Below are 22,682 nucleotides of genomic sequence, written 5' to 3'. Positions count from 1 at the left end.
TATGAGTTGACTTAGAACAACATTCCTTAATTTTATTTGATCACAGCATAGTTTTTCCTGCCAAAAATGTTTCTATTTTTAGATTAATGTGTATGCCCTACATCATTTTACTTTATGGTTCTCTGTTTGCCTAACTGTTAAGCCAATCTGAAGTTAACTCATCTGAGGTGTTACTTGTAAAGAAACTCACCCTTCTTTAAATAACCACTCTACTCAGAAAAGTGAATGGGCTCTTCTCTTCTTTTCACAATAGTTATTAGGGATTTTTTTTTAACCTTGAATTCTTATGTCTGCAGATTAATTAATTAATCTCCTCTCCCAACTCATGATTCTTTCCATTATGAGCAGATGGAGGAAATTTGTTCAAGGTCGTGTCTTAAGTCCAGTAATGAGACTATGATTGTCATTCTTTAACTGCCTTTGTGTTCACTCACTCTAGCGGAACCTTATGCTACAGGCTGAATGGCAGGTGACACAAAATCACCTTCCCTGGTCTTTTCTACCAAGTAAATAGGCAGAACTTTCAACAAGAAAGCATGTTGGCATGATTGAGCAGAGCAGAAAGGGACAAAGCAGTGGAGGTCACTCCTCCAGCACCCATGACATGACGTGATGGGCATAGTGCCAGGTTGGAAGACTCAGGGATGGATGAATGACATGCAGACCTCATCCTCATGGAGTTTCAGGAGGGCAACTCGGAGTGTGAAAGAAACATAAAGAAGAACAAGTGGAATAGCAGGGTGAGAAGAGGATTATTTCAAAGCGAATGGTCACAGAGGCCTTCTGACCTTCAGACTTGCATGAAGAAAGCAATGTGGAGACCTGTGACGAAGAATGTAGCGGGGATAGTGGCAGACCAAAATCTTGAGGGGCATGTGAGCTTGGATGTTCAGGATGTTCAGAAGCAAGAGAGGCTGTTGAGGCTGTACAATGTGGTGTTTGAATTTGGGCAAGGCTTTGGCATCAGACTGCCTGACCTTGAGACCCATTTCTGCAAGACTTTGTAGGACTTTGAGTAAGTCAATTCATCTCTTTAGGCTTCAGTATGCTTATTGAGAAAATGGGGCAGTAACATCTACCTCAAGGTGTGATTATTATTGGGCTGAATGAAGCAATCTCTATAAAGTATACTTAGTTCAGCACCTGGCACGCTACATGGATTCAATACATTTTGTTATTAGTGCTATTAAATGTCTGGCCATGGTCTAGACAGGAGATAAATAGTTCTGATAGTGCCAGTACTGACCTCAGCTGGCATTTTGCTTAAAACCACTTCAGGACACACAGGAAGGGCTCCATAGCCTTGTACGAGTTATGGCCCCATGGTGCTTCTCGCCTCCCTTCTGTACTCCATTTCAGTCGGGTAAAGACTACAGAGAAAAGATTTATGACTTGAAGTAAGATTCAATTCTGGATTACCTACCATGAAGAGAGATTCCTAAAAACCCAAATAAGTTTTCCAAAAAATCTTGAGGCTTTGGTGAAAAGTGAAAGGAATGATTTAGGCTGAGAAATACCCGGATATCCACTCTTCTAGTTGGTGCAACTAATTTAGACCATACGTTCTGTGTGCACAGAAACTCCGTTCTATTCATTGCTGTTTCCTGGAAACTAACCCAGGTATGGCCCACAGAAAGGGCTCAAGTAAGTATTTATTAGATGAATCAAAAAAGTGTTTCTGGAACTCTCTCTCTGCTTCTGTGATAAAAGGAAAGTTCTTTCTTTAGTCTGGGTATAAGATATCTGATCTCTGGTATGAATCTGAGTTATCTAGGGAATGAGAGATAAATACAATTTGTGTGAAACCTATACACATTTGACTTAAATTTTTTTTGAGGAAAGTTGCTCAGTTGAGGATGTATGGCCATTTCCAATATTTGGTGATAAAGAAGGTTCATGTTTTAAATTTCCTAGAAGACCATTAAAAAGTTACGGTACTAGACAAAATATTCAATTCTAATTTTTTATCCAATTTTCCCCTTAAAAAGAGTTTGATGTTTGCCATACCACAATATAGAATTCTGACCTTGGTTTAGTGATTGAATATATTTAAATTTGATTCTTTACAAAAAAAAAAAAAAAGAATTGAGGCAATTCTTTCATAATTCTCCTTAGAGAAATAAGTGGAAATCTGAACTGGAATTTGGGATTGTTTGTGCTTACTTAGTTAACATTAGAGTTTATTGGAATATTTTAGGGGATTATCTCAGGCTTAAGAATCAAATGATATTAAATCCCTCAAATGGAAGTGGAAGTCCAAAGTTAATAATAATAAGAAGATAAAAGATTTTTATAGAAAAATCACGCCATAGGTATAAGTAAAAGAAATTCTTATAAACTGTAAACAGACTGAGTTTCTTTTTTTTTAAATTTCTTTATTTATGCATACAAGAACTGGGGTACAGGCCGGAGATGCAAGGGATGAGAGGACCCACTAGAGACAGAGTGGGGAATAGAACAGGCAGACTGACTGAAATCCACTGCTGAGGGGAGCAGCAGGCGAGACAGGAGAGGTCTGCTTCGCCATATGGGTTTCTCTCTGGCCGGCTGGGGATTGAACGCGTGCTGCAGAGGCTGCAGACTGCTTCACGGCGCGGTGCTTAACTCCTTGCGCCACCAGGAAGGCCCCGGACTGAGATTCTTAACCCATTTGCAAGCTGACCTGTCAGTTTCACAAAAAGCAAAAAAAAACCTCCTTGGGCCAAGACATAGGGCAATTTCTCATAGTGATGACAACAGCTGGAATACCAATCTGGGTACCATGTCACAAATCCCAATGTTATGCACACAACAGGTTCTTTTAGAGGAGAGGGATCCCAAGTTTAGGGAACTCAAATACTTTATAATAGACAATAAACCAGTCTGCTGTATCTTCTGAAAAGAGAGGTTATCTTCAATTTAAAGAAGAGTAAACGAACTTCATCTTTGAGAGGATACTGTCTCTGTCATCCAAGGTTATTTTTTGTACAAACATATTTAGAAAGACAGCCTGGGGGCCTCCCTGGTGGCGCAGGGGGTTAAAATGCAACCTATGAAGCTCACCACAGCCACTACAGCACGAGTTCTGTCCCCAGCCAGGGAGGTGACCCACATGGCGCAGCAGACCTCTCCTGACTCGCCTACTGCTCCCCTCAGCAGTGTACTTCTGTCAGTCTGCCTGTGCTGTTCCCCACTCTGTCTCTGGTGAATCCTCTCACCCCCCAAAACTCTGGCCTGTACCCCAGTTCTTGCATGTATAAATAAATAAATCTTTAGAAAGAAAAAAAAGGAAAAAAAAAAGAAAGACAGCCTGGACAAGTGCAGGCAGCACCTTTGCTCAGGAGACCCGTGGAGAGTTGTCTCTTAATTCACACATCCAAAGAAAGGTCTCATTTCTGTTTTAAACAAGAAATTAGACTTTTTAAAGTTCAAAGACTGTGCAGCCTGACTTTTTGTTTCGTTTGGCCTTATCCATTTAGCCTTTTGGAGGATCAGTAGGAAGTATAAGAATCATCTGCCACACATTTTAATTTAGATTTTATACCCAAATCACTCTAACTTCTAAAAATGTGGCTCAGCTCAAGACTGTGAAGATTCCAGTGATGTGGAACAGCAGGTTCTAATTTGGAAGTTTGCTTAACTGCTTCACTCCAAGAGTTACTGGGCTTAGAACAGAGAGGTTTATAGACCAGATGTACATCAAATGTTTCAAAAAAGATTTTCTTTGTTTCCTCCTGAGAGGCCAGGACCCTAATACTCAGAACCATCACCATCAAAGGTTTTTTAAGTGCTAATCTTTTCTTCACCATTCTTATGGAATAATTGCATACCTTTAGAGAAGAGGAATATTGCATGAATTATTATTATATACAAGCATATCTAAACAGTGGCTTTAAGTGTGTATATGGTTAAGATTTTTTTCACATATTTTGTTCTTTTAAATATTGGGTTTCAATTATCAAATATTTACACAAGTACCTTTTTCTGATAATTTATTTTTGATTGTTGAAGTGGTGACTTATGTAGTACTTGGGTCTTAGCCCTTAAAATAAGACAAAGTGAACAAAAAATAACATCTGAAAGGTTCTACACTAAATTCGCTTATAAGCAAGTTTATATTTAAGAAAGATAAGCCATAGCTAATTAAACCTCATTTTCCTTTTTAGAGGTAGACCATACAGCATGAGTACCAGCCAGAAGAAAAAATCTGACACTACAATTTGGAGCATCAGCACGACTTACCTAAGTAGCAGCAACTGGTCACTTAATAACCAGTGTCAAATTTTCCTTTCAGTCTAGTACTACACTTATAGTTGCCCTTGGGCATATATAATGCCCTTGAATACTATGAATATTGGAGAGTAAAGACAAAGGAAACAGCCTAAGGTTTTAGCACTCCCTTAATAAACATAATTAGGGACTCCCTGGTGGCTCAGGGGTTAAGATCTCAGCACTATCAAGCTATTGCCAGCTACTGTGGTCTGAGTTCAATCCCAGGCCAAGGAGCTGACCCACATGGCACTGCAGACCTCTCCTGTCTGGCCCACTGCTCAGCCTCAGCAGTGTATGCACCTCTGGCCTACATTCCAGTTCTTGTATGCTTGGATAAATAAAGATAAATCTTAAAAAAACTTAAATAAATAAACATAATCATTTATTTATTACTTTATTGTTTTCCAGATTACAATGTTAATAATTTTTCCAAGGAACATTTACAAAATTAAAAATTCTGATACTTTTCTATTAAAGTCTAAAACAAAAATCAAGAAAAAAGTACAACATAAAATATTGTATCTGAAGCATGGCATCATATTCAAGTTACAGTTTAAACCAGAAAATACTATTTTCTTGTAGTGCTTTCTTGTTTGTTTTGGATTTTGAACTCTGTTCAGGAGTATGAAAATTGAGATATGCGCTCTCCAGAGTTTCACTTTCCAGGGTGCCCCTTCAATGAGACACCTGACGAAATCCAATTCTTGATTTTTAGAAAAAGTCCATTTTTCAAAATTCTCCTTCTCCACCTCCTTAGCAATAACTGTGGCCCCACTAAAATGAATGCATGCCGTTATCAGTGAGAAATCTTACGATGATACATGCTCTAAAATAGAAAAACCTTAGGAATACCAGTCAAAAAGACAATTAGAAATACTGGTGTAGGTGTGGTATGGAAAAATGATTGTAGTGGTTGCATAATAATCCTTTCAAAAGACAAGATATTGCCAACAATTCCCTTTCAGCAAAAGTGGAGGATAATATAAGGAGTTACCAGCTGATAACAGCATTTCAAATAGCTTTTGTTAATTTAAAGGATTGAGTGACACTGCTATTATAAAATTTCTTCAATTCTCTCTACTTTCATTATCCTTAAAAACTATAAATTTCAGTCATTGAAAAAGTAGAATTGCTTGATGTAATCCTAGAAATAAGTACCATTCAACCACTGATAATAAAGAAAAAATTTCCCAGTCATTTCATTAAGCAAGGTATTACCAATCAATTTCACTTTTAACATTTAAGTTATTTCTACAAACTTGGTATGAGTCTATAGTTTTGATCATTTTCATACAAACTATCGTGTTAATAACAGAAAAAATATTTAGAGGCTATAAGAAGAAAGCTTAAATTTTAATTTGTCATTTTTTCCCCCAGAGAAGTGTGGTGGGGAATCAATAAATGTCTTTCAAGTTTAAAAATACTAAGTTTAAAGGAAAGAATGAATGAAAAAGAACACAATATTTATGTTAAAAACCTTATTCCTATATTTTTTAATGAATGCTGGGTATCATATTCATATGTTACTTAAATTCCATTGGGAAGACTTAGAAGAGTGATGTATTTAAATGTTAATAGTTTATAATACAATAGAAATTGCATGGTGAAGAAATGTTAGATGTTGACTTACAGAGGAAAGAAAGGGTTTTTTTTCCTAATTATTTTAAAGACTGCACAGATAGAAAGTTTGAATATCAGTCACACTTCTATTCCCAAATGGCACCTGCTCTTCACAAAAGGATTCTGGCATTTAACCAATTCTGGCATTTTTTTATTGAGGGGCATTCCATGTAGTCCCCTAAAAAATATATATATATTTTTAATCATTTCAGGTAGTTTTGCCTAGAAATAATTAAGGCACAAATATTGGGGAATATTGAGGTTTTTATTTTATTGCTTTTTAAGAAATCCAAGATTATATTTTTGAATAAAGTTTTTATTTTAGAAGAGACCAAGATGAGCAGAACTCCTAGAAACTAGAAGAAGTGAGATGCCATAAATAAAAATAAAAACAAATTACAGCTACTACTTCAATCCTGATGTTTGAGATAGTAGCCTGTGGATCAGTAACTTTTTTGAAAAGAAGAATATTTTCACTTGCAGAACTTATGAGTCCAGAATTTAAACATCTGGTTGGAAGGCAATGCACATATTCTCTATCAAATCCACATTTTAGTATCTCTGAGTCCGAGAGCTAGGTATGCTGCGTGTTGCTTGCCAAGGCAATAAAACCATAGGATTTGGCTTCATTCCTACAAAGCATAGGACACTGGTTCCTTGGCTAAACAAGTGCAGAGCTTCCTCCAAAGTTGCTAAGCTTTCTCTGTAAAAAGTTTCAAGACCTCCACGTGTCTTTCAAACATTGGGTTAACACGCCAAACAGATTTGGGAAGAGTGCAAGCCAAACAGAATGGGTGCTTGGAGAGCCACAGGGTTTAAATCTGAAATCACTGGGAAATTTAAAATGACAGCTTCAGTGGAAAAAGCTGCAGCAGTGGTAGAAATATTAAGGAGGGAGGAGATATAAGTGTGGCAGCTTATTTGTGCAGGGTTAAGTCATCTCCATCAATTGTCCCTATTAGCCCAAGTCCATGTCTTCCACTGCACAGAGACACTCCAACATATTTGCCCTGTGTGGCCTTTTTATGACACTGTGTGCAGCATAAACTGTTTGGCTATTTCACTTGGATCACACAGGTACAAAGGGGAAATCATGATTAATACCATTCAAAACAGGAATTCCAATATCTAGATATGATCTCTCAGCAAGTGCAAAATGTCTTTAATCCTTGTAAAGAAGATGTAAAGACCTCTGCAGACTCTAATATTTATAGGGGTACAACTTGCTGCGGTAGTCCTGGAATGATGGGGTTAATGGTGAAATAATAGGGGTCAAGGTAGAATGTTTCAGAGCCTGCTAAGCCACAGCAGTCACACTTACTGTAGAAGAGCTCACTGTGACTCCGAATACTCTGTGGATGCCTCATGAGCAAATCGCACAAAAGCTCCCCTATGAGCCCATCATGGTAGGAGATGACAAGGATGCCCAGAAAAGTCTACCACTCCTTCACTGCAGCATGTGACAGTAATTTTATTTTTGTTGGGGAGAAATTAAGTCATTTCATTGGAAAAAAAAAGTGATTTTAAGAATACTTCGACCTGTTATTATCAACATTAACATATTAAATCCTCATGTGATGATCTATACCTCTGTGCTCTTGTGAACTGAAACAGACATTTTTCCATTCCTTCTGCTTTGTGCTTTTATAGCTCATTCCCATGGAATATGGTTGTCTATAAGATTCTGGTACCATTTTGCTCCTAAGTCTGTTATGGGGGGATACTTACCTTTTTATAAATTCCATCTTGCTGCAAGCACCACTATCAGACTTTTATTTATTTTTAAAGATTTATTTATTCATGCATACAAGAACCGGGGTACAGGCCAGAGGTGTGGGGGGTGAGAGGATTCACCAGAGACAGAGTGGGGAGCAGAACAGGCAGATCTACTGAACTACACTGCTGAGGGGAGCAGCCGGCGAGACAGGAGAGGTCTGCCGCTCCATGTGGGTAGCTCCACAGCTGGCTGGGATCGAACACACACTGCAGACAGCTTCACAGCACTGCACTTAACCGCCTGTACCACCAGGGAGGCCCCTCTCAAACTTTTATATCATTCTCTGAAAATCTGTGATTTTTATGGTTTTGAAATCATGGGTAATATAATATTCTCCTTATTTTTGATTTGAGGTTCCATTTGGGAAGTTGAACCACCTTTGTCAAAACACTTGGCAATCACTGCAACATTTAATTTGTCATAAGTAGCCAAACCAAGGCATCAATTCTTGCAGTCTTTCCATTAGATCAAAAAAGATGTGGAACCTTTCAGCAATGTTACATTGGTTTTTGAAATGTCAAGTGCAGGGATCGTCTGACAACAAGTTCCCAGCAGGAATTGGGAAAGTAAAGTCTCTTTTTCAGTATTCGGTTTATTGCTCACTAACTGGTTAAACTGCCCCCAAAGACTTGACTCCTCTGCTGTACTGAATGCACACCTAGGACAGGCTGCAGTATAGATCTTGGGTTCTTTTAGGCAAACTTGGCAATTCAGACTGAGCATTTATAACTAGAGCTTTGAGCAACTTTCCTGTCTTTTTGTTGGCGAGATCCGTGACTTTTTTTTTTCATGTTTTATTTATTTATTTGTTTGTTTATTTTGTTTATACAAGCACTGGGTACAGTCAGAAGCGCGGGAGGGTGAAAGAATTCACCGGAACCAGGGCGGGGAGCAGAGCAGGCAGACCGAAGTTCACTGCTGAGGGGAGCAGTGGGCGGCAGGAGAGGTCTGCGCGCCATGTGGGACCCTCCTCTGGTGGCCGGGGAGCAGCCGGGGATCCAACCGGCGCTGCAGAGGCTGCGGGCAGCTTCGCAACCCAGCGCTCAACCGCTGCGCCACCGGGGAGGTCCGAGATCCGTGACTTTTTATAGCAGTAGGATCAGCTCGTTCTCATCTGAGGCCAACATGATAATCCAACCCTCACCAAATAATTCAAGAGGCCATTATGATGAAAGGTGGAAAGGGGAGGAAGAAGGTTTCAGAGGTGATGAGGTGGGGATGCAAGTAGATAGAGAAAACCTGTGCTAACTCTTACTCTATTAAAAGTAAATGATAGAGTGTTCCTTCCCCAACCTACTCCTCAGGAGGGGGCACAGGAAGATAGGTATGTGGCATGGATTGTTTAGTTTCCAAAAATTGTATTTTTATTATTTTATCTTGTATTTGTCCAAAGATAGGTTTTTACAAAGGCTCCTTCAGGCAGGATTATGTAGTGGTCTTTCTACTTGTAGCCAGATCTCCAGACTTGCAAAGCTCAAAACAAGGTTCCCTGAGCATTGTACTTATAACATTAAGTGAAAAATAATTTCACCTATGATATAATCTGCAAGAACCTAGTGAAAGTCTTTTGGAGCAGGAAGTGGAGAGGGCAATGGAATTTTGTTTTTAAATTCCCTGTTAGGTTGAACAATAAGAAGCACATTCCTTTTGTTACAATTGTCTTCCATGATCTAATGGTAACCCTTTATATAGATTCACTTGGAGAAGATAATCAAGAAAAAGTTTTTCCATCTCCCTGGATAGTATAAATATAACTCAATTTATTTTATTTTAAAAAAACAGCAAATTTACTCTGTGCCCTCTGTAGAGCATGATCTTATTCTGAGTGGCGAATTGTAAAATTAGAGCAGAGTGGATAATCCTATTCTGTCCAAGTGGGGTGTCTCCTAGTTTCTTCCTTCTTTTCGCACCACCTCCTCTGGGCTAGGATGGTGCAGCTGATCTGGGTATAAAAGCTCATTTTCCAACACAGGAATCCTTAGCCAGCAGTGAGCCAAGACTGAAGCAACTTAAGTTTTTGCATGGAATCAAAGGTGCTTATATTCCACATTTATTTATTGATTAACAAACATTTATTGAACCATTGTAAAGCGAGCACCATGTTTAAAAACCACGAGTTACAAAGTCTCAGTGCCAAGGCTCAGTGCCGCCTTGGCCGTGAGCTCTGTGACCTCATAAATTATTAAGTCCTTTAAGCCTCAATTCCTCATGTGAGAAATTAGGCACATTCTCTTCTGAGAATTCTAACAAATATGCTGTTTCTAAGCTCTTCTCTTTTGGAGAAGATAATTCTTATCTTGTAGGGATTTTGCAAGGATCCAATGAGATCGTGTTTGTGAAGTGCTCGTCCCAGTGATGAACTCATAGCTACTTCATTAGACAAACTGGGCTTGATAGGCTGTGAGCAGAAGACAAGTTAATTTGTTCCTCTATTGCCCTTGCTAATCCCATCAGACAGGTTCCATAATGGTCCCTGTCACTCTCAGATAATAAAAAGTGCTCTGATCAGTTTTAGTGCCAAGAAGTCTCCACTCAGAAATTCAGATGTTTAGTCTGGTATAATCATCAAATCTTGGAACTCTGTTTCATTTAGAACTTCTCAGCTTGCCCAAGGCCAAAAAGGCTGAGTGGAAGAGGTGAGAGTAGCTGGCTTCCTTCCACCCACCCTTCTCGCTCCATTGCCTACTCCCTCATCAGCTGTGATGTTGGACTTCTACAAGGTCAGGGCCAATGCTGATTAGAGGAAAGGGCCCAGTTCCCTGGCAGGTAGAACTGGGCACTGGGGTGCCCATGCTTGGTGGATATCCAAAGCCTGCTCTCTCATTGCTGCCTGGTGTCACATACCAGGGTTTTATGTCCTTCCTCTAGTCCCCTCGCCCATGGTCAAACTCTCAGTGTTTCTCCTGATCAGGTGAGGGGAAAGCACATCCCTTTCCCCTCCTGCTGAGGAAGGACAACCGAGCCTGCCAACCACAAATCGTGCAGGATGAGGGGGGATGAGGTGAACGACTAGTGGGCTGGCCCTCAGTTTCAAGGATTTTTTTGTTTGTTTTATAATTTTGCTGTTTTCCACCACTGTTCCCTTTCTGCTAGTGCCCTGGTTGGTGCTCAGTGAGATTTTTCCGGGTGGAATCCGAGGGCGAGCCATGGCGTTGACTTCCAGCATGAACTGGGGCATCAACCTGCTCATCTCTCTGACGTTTTTGACTGTGACCGGTAAGCAATCTTTGCTGTCCTCTTATGCCTTTGGTGCTCTTAGGGCAGACGTTAGGGAAGTACTGGCGCCTAAAAAACACTTTATTGTGGACATTTCAAACATTCTCAAAAAGTAAAGCGAACGTGTATGAACTCACTACCCAACTTAAATAGTTACTGTAGGGTAGGTAAAGTATCAGGCTTTTCTGCCCTCCCACCATTGGGCTTAATGGTGGATGCTTGCAGCCCTGAATGTGTGCCTGATGGCGGACACCTGTAGCAAGGTGTGGGCATGCGTAGGTGGGTACACCTGGGCTGAGAGACTGGGCTTATAAGGGTGGCGCAGCAGAGTGCAGTGTGGTGGTGTGGTGCCGAGGATGGAGGAGTGCAGTGGAGCGTGCGCAGGAGAGTGACAGAGCGCAACTGAGTACGGCGACTACAGAAGGCCGAGAGCATGAAGACAACAGGCCTGCTAGAACCGTTAATGAACCTACCTGGTATGGGTTGGTTGCGTTACAGTTACTAATCTGAATTCATTTGTAACGGACCTGCTCTCCCCACCCCTCCCTTATTTTGAATGATAACTCAGATAGAATGCCATGTAGTCTGTAAAATTTCAGCAAGATCCCCTGAAAACGAAAAACATTTTTAAAATAGGACCAAAACATCACTATCAGATTAGAGATACTGATAACAATCACCTGGTGTTAAATAGCCAGTGTTCTTCAAATTGTTTTATAATTATTTTTATACTTTGCTTGAATCACCATCTCAATGTATCTTTTACAATAGAGTGATATTTCTCATAATTTTTAGGTTTTGGCTCCATTTTTCCTCCCTCACCTCTAGATCTTATATTTTTAACAAAGAAAACCACATCATTTGTTTCACAGAATTTTCCCTAGGTTGGTTTTGCTAATTTGGTAATGCTGCATGACCTTTGGTCTTTTGTGTTTTCTGTAAATTGCTATTTAGATGTGGAGGCTGGAGAAGTAGATGGGTTTCCTGGATCCAGTTGCAACATGGGCGTGTATGGAAACTTCCGCACACCAACAAGCACTTCTCAGACACTAGGGGGATGTCGGAGAAGGCCACTCAGTTTTGATTCTGTCTACCTGGAGAGAGTCAGGTCCCACAGTTGAAGGGCTCAGTTGCCCCAGGCCATCTTCCACCTCAGACACCAGTGACAAGCCCAGACTGCTACCTGAGTATCTGATCAATTGGCTACAGTCCGGAGGTTTTCATGACCCTCCCACCTCCTCAGACATCAGGTGCCAGCTTCAAGTTGGATTATTACCTGTACTTCTCACCTACTGGATATAAATCAGAGGCTCCCACAGGCTCCTACTGAGGTTTGACTAATTTGCTAGTGTGGCTCATAGAACTCAGGAAACACATTTACTCACTCGATCACCAACTTATTACAAAGGACACAAATCGGTAGCCAGATGAAGAGACACAGTGCCAGGTCCCAAACAAAGGCACTTCTGTCCTGTGGAGCTTGGGGTCCAGCACAGGGATACAAAGTGTTCTGGTTCCTGGATCTGGAAACTCTCTGAACCACCCTCCTTACATGGGCATGGTTGATGAATTCATTGGCCTTTGGCAGTTGAACTCTAGCTCCAGCCACTCTCGCTTCCCAGCAGTTTTTCAGTATGACTGGAATTTCCAACCTTTTGTCACAAGGGTGTTTCTCCTAGAAAAGTTTCCATCCTTACCTGCTTCTCCAAAACTCACATCTTTAACAAGGGAAGTCTTTATTATTCTCAACACTTAGGAAATTCCCAGGCTTTTAAGAGCTGTGAGCCAGGAACTATGATGAAGACCAAATATGTATGAAAAATACCTTTTGGTCATTTGAATAACCAGCTAGTTATATTTTATAAATGATAGTATCATAGTAAGCAACCCCTTTATAGCACAGCCGGCTGGCTCAAGTGCAACAAGTCTTTGTAAAGTGGTGAGCTCCTCATTACTGAAAGTAATCAAACAGCACAGGTTATGGGTTTGATGAGATGAACTTTGTATTTTTTTTTCACATTCTAAATTTGTATTTTATGCCCCAGAGAGAAAGAAGGACCAATTCTACAAGCACTTTATTAAACACTTTAACAAAACCCTGTGCCAGCAGCAAGCAAAGCACAGAGAGATCAGACTTTAATTAAAATTGCCAAAACTGCAGAGCTGTTCCTGCCTCCTACTTCTCCCCTCCTCAGCACAATTGATGGACAAATCCTTAATTTGATTAACTCTTTCCACATTGCATTGACAAAACTACCTCAGTATATGACTGCTTGGTCAGTTTCATGATTTGTGTCTAGCTAACGGTGATTTGTGACTTGGGCTGTTACGGGTTATCTGTACTGTTTCAGTCTGTGGCTGGTCTGAGCCTATTTTCTGAGTCAGCTTCCTTCTTGCTACTCCCCACCGCAATGAACTTTCTTCTGCTGAGCCAGGAGCAGCAGCACCAGATAAGTGGTTGTTGGCTCAATTGCATTGGGGGACCTTTTGTTGTTCTGTTTATACATGGGTTAATGGACCTTGAACTTGGTGAGGAAATACAAAGGGACTGTTCCTTTGACAGGAAGTGGTCAGTGGAAAAGCTAGGTTGGCAGGTGAACTCCATAAAAACCCTGAGGATCCTTGTAGATGCATCTTAGCAAGTTCATGCCTTTCATTAGAATCATTACTCCCCCCCTTTTTTTTTCTGAACCCAGAAAGAGGCATTACAAATACACTGCCAGCTACTGGAATGAAAAAATATTGCCAACATGAAACATTTCATTCATGCCGAGTAAAGAAGGGGAACTCATTCCAAATTAAGTCCATCTGTATAAATTGTCTTTAAAAATGTCCACCACCTAAAAATCAAACTGCTATAGTGATTCCCAAGAGAGAAATTGTGGAGAGGAGTCTTCACATTCTGCTTTTATGCTCTGATGTGATTTGAGGTTTTCTTTTTGCAGTGAGTTCATCCATTGCCACTTTGAAATAGAAAGACTTGCTCACCAAGAAGATGGTGTCAAGTTTATAATGTGATCGCTACAAGACTGTGGTCTGCTTCACCAAAAACAGTTGAGGCTGTTTGCAAAAGGGAGTTTTCAGAGACTGGTTAAATTTCTAATTTGTGCTTACTATTTTTCTGGACACTGCCAGTATTTTTGAAAAAATATTTTTTTATATGTTCCAAGCAGCAACTATCCACATGTAGGATCAAAGCAACACAAAATACAATTCTAACCAATATCTTTTGTCCTTCATAGATCTCATTGGCCTGCCGTGGGTGTGTTTCATCTACACAATCATGAGTCTGGCATCTCTGGCTTTTGTTGTTCTGTTTATACCTGAGACAAAGGGATGCTCCTTAGAACAAATATCCATGGAACTTGCAAATCAGTGAGTATCCCATGCTTTGCTCTCGAAACAGCACTCTGGCCACATATGCTGCTTTTATCAATATATAGAACTAAAGAATAATAATATATAAAATGATTTCAGGACATTCCCTTTGGTGTGAAACCATATCTCAAAGCATAAACCAGTTTCTTTGCATGTGTTTTACTGGGGTGACTCAGTCAAGGAGTAGAATAACCAGTGCTTTATAACAAGTGAGGCTTTTGAAGGTCTTTTCAATAATTATTGAAGACTCTTCCATTTCTCTTGCTCCCCCACACAGAAGGTTGTCTTGTGGTGGCTGTTTGGGGTACATCCTGGAATATCACACCCTGTGGACTTCAGCCCTTCCATCTCCATCTTACTTGTAGGTCTCTTTCAACCCTAACCACCTGGGAAGGCTAAAATCCTCAGGGAAACTCTTGGACCTCAATATCTGCTATTATTCTAAATATGGCACAAAGTCATTTTAAGAAAGATCATTCCTTATATCAATAAGCATTTAGAAAACTGGTTAAATAAATTTCCCTTGGAGAGGTAGTCAAAACAATTTAACTTAGAAGTAGACTGTAGAAAATGCCTCCCTTTTAACTTTTTAAAAGGATTGATTTATTTATGCATACAAGAACTGGGGCACAGGCCAGAGGTGCGGGGGGTGAGAGGAGTCACCAGAGACAGAGTGGGGAGCAGAACAGGCAGATCTACTGAACTACGCTGCTGAGGGGAGCAGCGGGCAAGACAGGAGAGATCTGCTGCGCCAAGTGGGTTGCTTCCTGGCCAGCCCGGGATTGAACTCGTGCTGCAGAGGCTGCAGATAGCTTCAAAGTGCTGCACCTTAACCCCTTGTGCCACCAGGGAGGCCCCTATTTTATACACATTTAAATGGCGTACATCTTTAAAGCATTTCACTTTAGTAAACAGAAAAATGTTCTTTTAATTCAAGTTATAAATACTAAATTGCAGCACCAATTTTTGATGGAGATGGGACCCTGTTTTAAAAAATAAAGTAAACATTCATTTACAAAGAGAAAAGTGTCAGGAAGGCTGGTTGTACCCATAGTTGCACTAGCACATTGCCTGGCTTGAGTCTTGTGAGGGGAAGCCAAGCGATTGGGTTTCTTGGCAAGCACAGACTCAGAACAAGACTATTAATTACAAATACACAATTCAGATAATTCATAGCCCTAGACCTTGATAAATGAGTGTACCCATCTGTACACTGGAAACATTTCTGACAGATTCCACTTCCAATCTACTGGTGTTCCTTCACTGCTCATACGTCCCTGTAGCTTGTATCACAACAATGGAACAAGTCATCCTCAAACACAGTGGTTTAAAATAGCAATTTGCTATCTCCTGTGATTCTTTGATTGGCTTGTTGAGGTGGGGGGCTCTGCTGGCATCACCTGGATCACTCATGTGGCTACATCAGCAGGCATATCACTTAGGCAGGAAGGCCTAAAAGAGTCCTTATGAGGTTTACATTCTAGAAGTCACACTATACCACATGTTCCATTTTCTATCTCCAGTACAAATATATCCCAAGTTTCAAGAGGTAGAGAAATTGACTTACTCTCTTGACAGTATGTAGGACAAAGAATTTTAAAAGGATGTTTAATCTACCCCATTTACTCTTTCTAAAATTATTTTAACCATTTTATTGATTTTTTATTGAAATGACATTAGTTTACAACACACTGTATGTTGTAGGAGTACAGGTTCACATCCCCTCAAATGCATGCTACCACATCATGTGCTAATGTAATTCTATCACCAATGTGCTAATAACCCCCCTCCCCACAGTCCATCAGATCTCCTCCATCCTTTGTTTCTGCCCTTACTCCCACTCTGGTAACCTCAGCTCTGTAGTCAGAACCAAAGAGTTTGTTTTTGGTTTTATTTTGTCTGTTTCTTTATATTCCATAGGAGTGAAATCATCCAGTATTTTTCTTCTTCTGACTTATTTCACTAAGCATAGTCCCCTCAGGTTCCATCTGTGTTGTCACAAATGGCAAGATTTCATCTTTCATTATAGCTTTAAAGTATCCCATTGTGTTTATATACTACATCTTTTTTTTTTTTTTATCAAGTCATCCATCCATGGGCACTTAAAATTCATTTTCGCTCCTATGAAACAATCTTCTTCCATGGATTCTCTCCTACCTCACTGACCCCTGCCTCCTTATTTCTCCTTCTAGTTCTACTTTATAGTTATCTATAGACTTATATCCCATGCCTTAGGGTCAATCAAACCCTTTTCCTTGAAGTCCTGAGTAATTCTGGCCCTAGAGAGCATTCTTTTCTCATTTTTCTCAGTATTTTCTAACTCCATTTTCTTCAATATTGCCTTAGCTAATATACTTGTGGTTTTACTGCCTTAACTAGGTTATAAGGACTTGGTTTCCAGCAATGGTCTTTGCCCACTATCTTTTCTTATGTAGCCTCTGAAGTGCCTAACTTAATACTGATTCATATAAGATGATTTTAAAAATCTACAGTTCAATTTGATAATAATGCTGATTTATTGTATATAGGGATTACACACAAAGATGGAAAATCCACACCCCACATCAGGGATCACAGAATAAACTGTACAGATTTGGATCTGTGAGTCATGGGATATGATTTAATCTATAGTCTAACACAATCTAAGCAATGGAGGAGGAAGGGGTAAGTGAGACATTCAAGCAATATGAGACCACTCCCTTCACCACCACTTCAGGCATTATCTGTCCAACTCTTGGTCAGCCATTCACTATGGACCAAGTACTGTCCTAGGAAAGTACTGAAGATCCAGGGGACAAAGAATTCATAGCTTCTTTGTTGTAGGAGGCAGACAAGAAAACACACTACAGCAATACACTTTGTTACACAGCACAAAGAAAAATCATGTTGATGGGAAGATTTCATTTATAAGCTCCCTGAAAGAGAGAAAAACCAGACTGAATCTTGAAGGAGTGATCTGGGCAAACAGGACTGTGTGGGAGTCAGCAAAGGCAGACCAAGCAGACTCCAGAATACTCACTGGTGTGCTATGAGGAGGACAGGTTTTGAGTTGGGGATAGAGAGATGAGCCCAGAACAAAGGGCAGAGGGCAGTGAAGAAGGATCTTTTCTGCCTCATAAAGAATTCACATTTTACCCTGAAGGTAGTGGGGTGTGTTAGAAAAACAACAGGGCAAGAAGGAAAGTAACCCAATTTTTAAAATTTTTTTTTATTTTTTTAAGATTGATTTATTTATACAAGCACTGGGTACAGTCAGCGCGGGAGGGTGAGAGATTTCACCAGAGCCAGAGAGGAGAGCAGAACAGGCAGACTGATGAAACACACTGAGGAGAGCAGCGAGCAGCAGGAGAGGTCTGCGTGCCATGTGGGACCCTCGCCCGGTGGCCGGGGATCGAACCCGTGCTGCAGAGGCTGCGGGCAGCTTCACAACCCAGTGCTCAACCACTGTGCCACCGGGGAAGCCCTAACCCAATTTTTAAAGAAGCACTCACACAAGATATGGACGATGGAATGGGGAGATGTTGAATGAGGGAGATCTAGGAGGAGTCTATTTCAGGAATCAGGAAACCGAGGCCAGATGGGGTGCAGGTATAGAACCTGTACAACTTGGGAAAAGAGGGAATTGGAATCTCTCTCCAACTTAAGAGAATAACTCAGTATATACTGGGGACATTCATTGATGTAAGCCCGGAGGAGGAGAAAGAGTAGGTGTGTAACCTTACATTAGTGTGTAAGTAGGTGTAGAGCCACATTTTGTGAAGTCTCAGCTTTTGAGGACCTGGTTTAAGAAAAAATAATATGTTATGAATGGAAAATCAGACATGACTACATAGGTCTTGGAGGGAGCTATGCAGGTGAGGGACCCTGGTGTTTGAGTCATTGACTTTCCATAGGGACTGGAATTTCTACCTACAGTATATGAGTGTTCCATTTTTTCCATATCCTTGCCAACAGATTGTTTCTGTATTTTTTTTTTTTGTGTACACACACATACTTTTTTTGGTGTGTGTGTATATATATATGTGTGTATATATATACACACATACATATATATATATGCCATTCTTGCAGGAGTGAGGTGTTATCTCTAGAAATCTGACTACAGAATTGAGGCTACTAGAGGGGGAAGTGGTAGGTGGGATAAAAGGAAGAGGGGCCCAATCATTTTTGGTAAAGGGCTCTGGGTGCTTTGGTGGTAGGTGGAGTGTGGGTACACACATCATAGGAGGTATGAACCTACTCCCCAAAACCATATACAATATTATAAACAAATGTTACCTCAATAAAATAACAATGTTAATAATCACTGGCTTTATCAAAATCTACCTTATTTAGATGTACTTTTGAATTACCCATCTACTAGCTTGGGAACAACATTCCTGAAAAATAAGTTTGTTAAATTTCTTGTGAGCAATACTAATTAAAAAATTGAGTTAGGGCCTCCCCGATTGCGCAGCGGATTGAGCGCTGCACTGTGAATTGCCTGCAGCCTTTGCACTGCAGGTTCAGTTCCCAGCTGGCCGGGGAGAAACCCACATGGTGTGGCAGACCTCTCCTGTCTCGCCCACTGCTCCCCTCAGCAGTAACTTTGTCAGCCTGCCTGTTCTGCTCCCTGCTCTCTTTGGTAAATTCTCTCACCCTCCGGCTCCTCTGACCTGTACCCCTGTTCTTGTATAAATAAATAAATAAAAATTGAGGTAGAGAGAAAGTAGTAATTAATTAATTGAAGAAAATTAAGGGCCTACTCTATTATCACTCCTTTTTGCACCTTTGTTATTTTCATGTCTAACTTGAAACTGGAATGTTCTGTATGAGTTAAGGTAATAAATCTTTTTCATATGAGGCTGTCAAATAGAATCAAACTGCAAACCAAATGAAAATTTGAATTGAAGAAACAGATTTAAAAAAAATTGGACTTTCTTTCCATCAAGCAGACCTCCAGAATAAGACATTTCCTAAGAATATAAAAATATGAGTAACTAAAATTCAACTGAATCTATTTATTCAGGATTTGGGGTGGGGAAGGAATCTGTCTAAATTAGTAAAACTCTAAATCATGAAATGTGTTTGAAAGAATCACGTTTCTGTTACTTTTGAATCATACAATTACTCAAACTTTAACCTAGACCCCACCACGATAGTTAAAAATTACAGTAAGAGAGAAGCAAAGTACTGTTCACCCCTGAACAGACTACATGAGCTCTAAGTGGTGTGCAAGAACAAAAACTGATAAAGACACTGGGGAAGAGAATTATGAAAGATGGTATGACTAAGTAATTGTGCATTTTAATCTCATTTATGGAGTTGTAACAATGTGGAGGTGGGGTATGTCCCTGTGGGAAGCCCACTTCTGAGGGTGGAAAGGAAACAAAGTTGCTTTCAGAAAACTTGGCTAACTCCTATTTGTGTAGTACCAGAGAGCCAGGGTCTGTCTTAGTTTGGAGCTGCAGGTTGGCAAAGGCTTTTAAATGAAAAGGTAAGCAGAATTGTGTGAGTTGATCCAAGTATGTATGAAATATATATGTGTTAAACAAGCTTCCCTGGAAGAAAAATATCTGAGACAAAAATATAAGTAAAATAATAGTATTGGAAACTCTGCAAGCTAGCTAAGCAAATGTGGGAGGCAGCTGAAAGGTCAGTGAAGTTGCTAGTACAAGAAGCTGTGAACTCTGAACTTTTAGACGTGAACTTGAAGGTTGAAAAGGACACTACTTGTGAGTCTGGTGGAATTAAAGAGCAGCTTAAGACTGGGCTGAGAGTCTTTTCAAATTTAGGAGTTAATGAAACAATGAATCCACTTTTGTCACCAGGGAAATAGTTCTAATGTGTAGTTCCCTAGGAGTTTTTCTAAGACCTGAAAAAGAAACTGTAACATCAAATTAACTTCAAATCCTATACAACACATTGCTCAGCGTAGTCCTCTCTCATATTTGGAGTTGCTTCATTTACAGTGGACCCCCTTAAGTGTCAACACCCTCAGTGGACAGCCTGTTGCGGAGGGTGGTGGCAAACTGTATATATGACACTATGATTTTTTCCTATCCATACACATCCATGATATAGTTTAATTATTATTTTGAATGGGATTTATTTTTCCCCCAGATTTTATTAACTTGTAAAAAATATCATTTGCCTAACTATATATAATTTGGGGAATGATGTCACACCTCCATATGTGCGTATGCTTCGTTCATCCTCCACCAGACTCCCATGCTGATAACCAATTTTAATTTTTGTATGAGGCACATAAGACATTCGCAATAACATAATAAAATAGAACAATTGTAACAATACACTGTAATAACAGTTATGTGACTGTAACCTCTCTCAACGTCTTATTGTACCAGTATCTTTGGACTGCAGTGGATGCAGTTAACTGAAAGCAAAAGTGTGGCTGAATAATGGGGGACTTACATGGCTCAGAAAACAACTATTCTTCTGAGGTTAAATTCTTCAGTGTTGCAGCTGAGAGGTCAGAAAACATTTTCGCAATAACGTACTTTGCAAGAATTTTATTTTGAACTTCCGCTCTGACAGCCACAAACTCAAAACGGGATGCTTGGCATATTTGCTATTTCAGCTGTGACTGTGACTTATTCTTTCCCCCAGCTTAAGTGGAAACAGAGAAATCCAACAAGGTTTGTAAATATATTACTTCTGAGGCTTATTTTTCATTTTTGCAATTAATTGTATGTGGTATTCCCTTCATTCATTCACCCAGATTCATTTACTCAACAAATATCTATTAAGTGCCACCCCTTGTTCTGGGAGCTATATTAATCAGCGAGAAGAATTCCACAAGAAGGAAATCACACTCATAGGATAATTTTTTTGTGGGCTACTTTTGCCCATTGGTGACCTGAAAAGTTTATTCAGAGAGATGACAACCTCTAAGATAAGACCTAGGCAATAATAAAAAGCCAAACCTGCAAAGCCAAGGGGGATACAGAATTCAGGCAGAGAGAAGAGCTAGTGCAAAGGTAAACCAGGAGCATGCTGGACCTGCTTCAGGAACCAAAAAAAGGCCAGGAAGTTGCAATCTTCAAGATTAAGTTAGAAAGTCAGTAAAGACTGGTGTGTAGGACTTTGCAGAGCGAGTTTGGATTTTATTCTAAGTACAAGGGGAAGCACTGAAGTATTTTGAGCAGGGGAGTGACATAATCTGATATACATTTTAAGGCACGCCAAGTGAGCGTCTGCAGTCACAAAGCTGGACGCGGCAGTGAAAGCACACAAACCCCGCTCTGGGTCACGTTTTAAATCATGACCACTGACCTCAAGTGGCAATCACACGAGTCCCTGATCCATTACCTGCCTCTGTTCTAGACAACTGCTAATATCACCTTTTTTGCTTGAAAACCTTCCCACCTCCTCGCTCCTGCTGACTGTCTGGATTCTGACTTCTGTGAGAAGGGGCACTTCTGCAACCTTCCCCATAACCCAACACATCAGTATTTGTATTCAAATACACAGTCACCCTTCTGGGTCCAGTTAACTCCATCATTCCTTTGTGAGACCGACCACTTTGCATTCTCCTCTTCAGGACATTCTCCAGCTCTCCCCACTCACTCCTATATCATCCATATTTTACCTCTACTGGTTTTCTTTTTTTTTTTTTAAGGTAATTTCTAGGGTTTTTTTTTTTTTAAGATTTATTTATTTATACATATAAGAACTGGGATACAGGTCAGAGGGGCTGTGAGAGGAATCACCAGAGACAGAGTGGGGAACAGAACAGGCAGATTGACTGAAATACACTGCTGAGGGGAGCAGTGGGTGAGTCAGGAGAGGTCTGCTGTGCCATGTGGGAAGCTCCCTGGCTGGGGATTGATCTTGTGCTGCAGTGGCTGCGGATAGCTTCATAGGTTGCGTCTTAACCCCTTGTGCCACCAGGGAGGCCCTGTACTTGTTTTCTACTTCTCATAAGCATAGAAACCTTCTGTGTGATTTTTCCTCCCATCTTAACAAAAACCAAAGAGGTCTTTGAGCCCATTTTTCCTCTCTAGTTTTTGCTGTTACCAGGTACGGCAAAGTTCTCCTTAATAGTGGGCAGTATTCACTGTCCTCACTGCCTCTTCTCGTCCTCTCGTGGGCCTGTTCCAATGAGACTTTTGTGGCCACTACTCTGAAATTGTTCTCCTTAACATCCCTCCATGTTGCAAAACCCACTGTTCAGTTCCCATCTCTCATCTTAGTGGCTATTTTGGTGACTATCCCCGCACATAGCTGAGGTGAGCATGCGCCCTTCTTCCAGAAATAGTCACTCCACTGTCCTCCTATATCCACCTCCTGGTTGTCTCTTACCCTACTGGCCACCCCTCCTCAGCCTGCCCCAGGGCATTCTCCGACCACTCCTCTATCACACGCGCTGGCTCCTTGAGTTCAAAGCTCTGGCGTTTATGACGTGTATGTTGCCAGTGAGTCTCCAATTTACATCTCC

General features: G+C 40.5%; 1 protein-coding gene across 1 annotated transcript in view; it reads left to right on the top strand.

Annotated features, from left to right (window-relative positions):
* Nucleotides 1-22,682, top strand: part of SLC2A12 (solute carrier family 2 member 12) — a 62,006-nt gene that overhangs the window by 33,042 nt on the left and 6,282 nt on the right. Inside the window, exons 3-4 of the mRNA XM_037520426.2 lie at nucleotides 10,742-10,864; nucleotides 14,107-14,239. Of these exons, the coding sequence (XP_037376323.1) occupies nucleotides 10,742-10,864; nucleotides 14,107-14,239 (256 nt within the window). The remainder of the gene's footprint in view (nucleotides 1-10,741; nucleotides 10,865-14,106; nucleotides 14,240-22,682) is intronic.

The sequence above is a fragment of the Talpa occidentalis genome, unplaced genomic scaffold (genome assembly GCF_014898055.3).
Source record: "Talpa occidentalis isolate TD23 unplaced genomic scaffold, MPIMG_talOcc4v2.1 talOcc4.2, whole genome shotgun sequence".
NCBI lineage: Eukaryota > Metazoa > Chordata > Mammalia > Eulipotyphla > Talpidae > Talpa > Talpa occidentalis.
The sequence above is the reverse complement of the archived record's forward strand: the minus strand, read 5'-3'. Positions and strand labels throughout refer to the sequence as shown.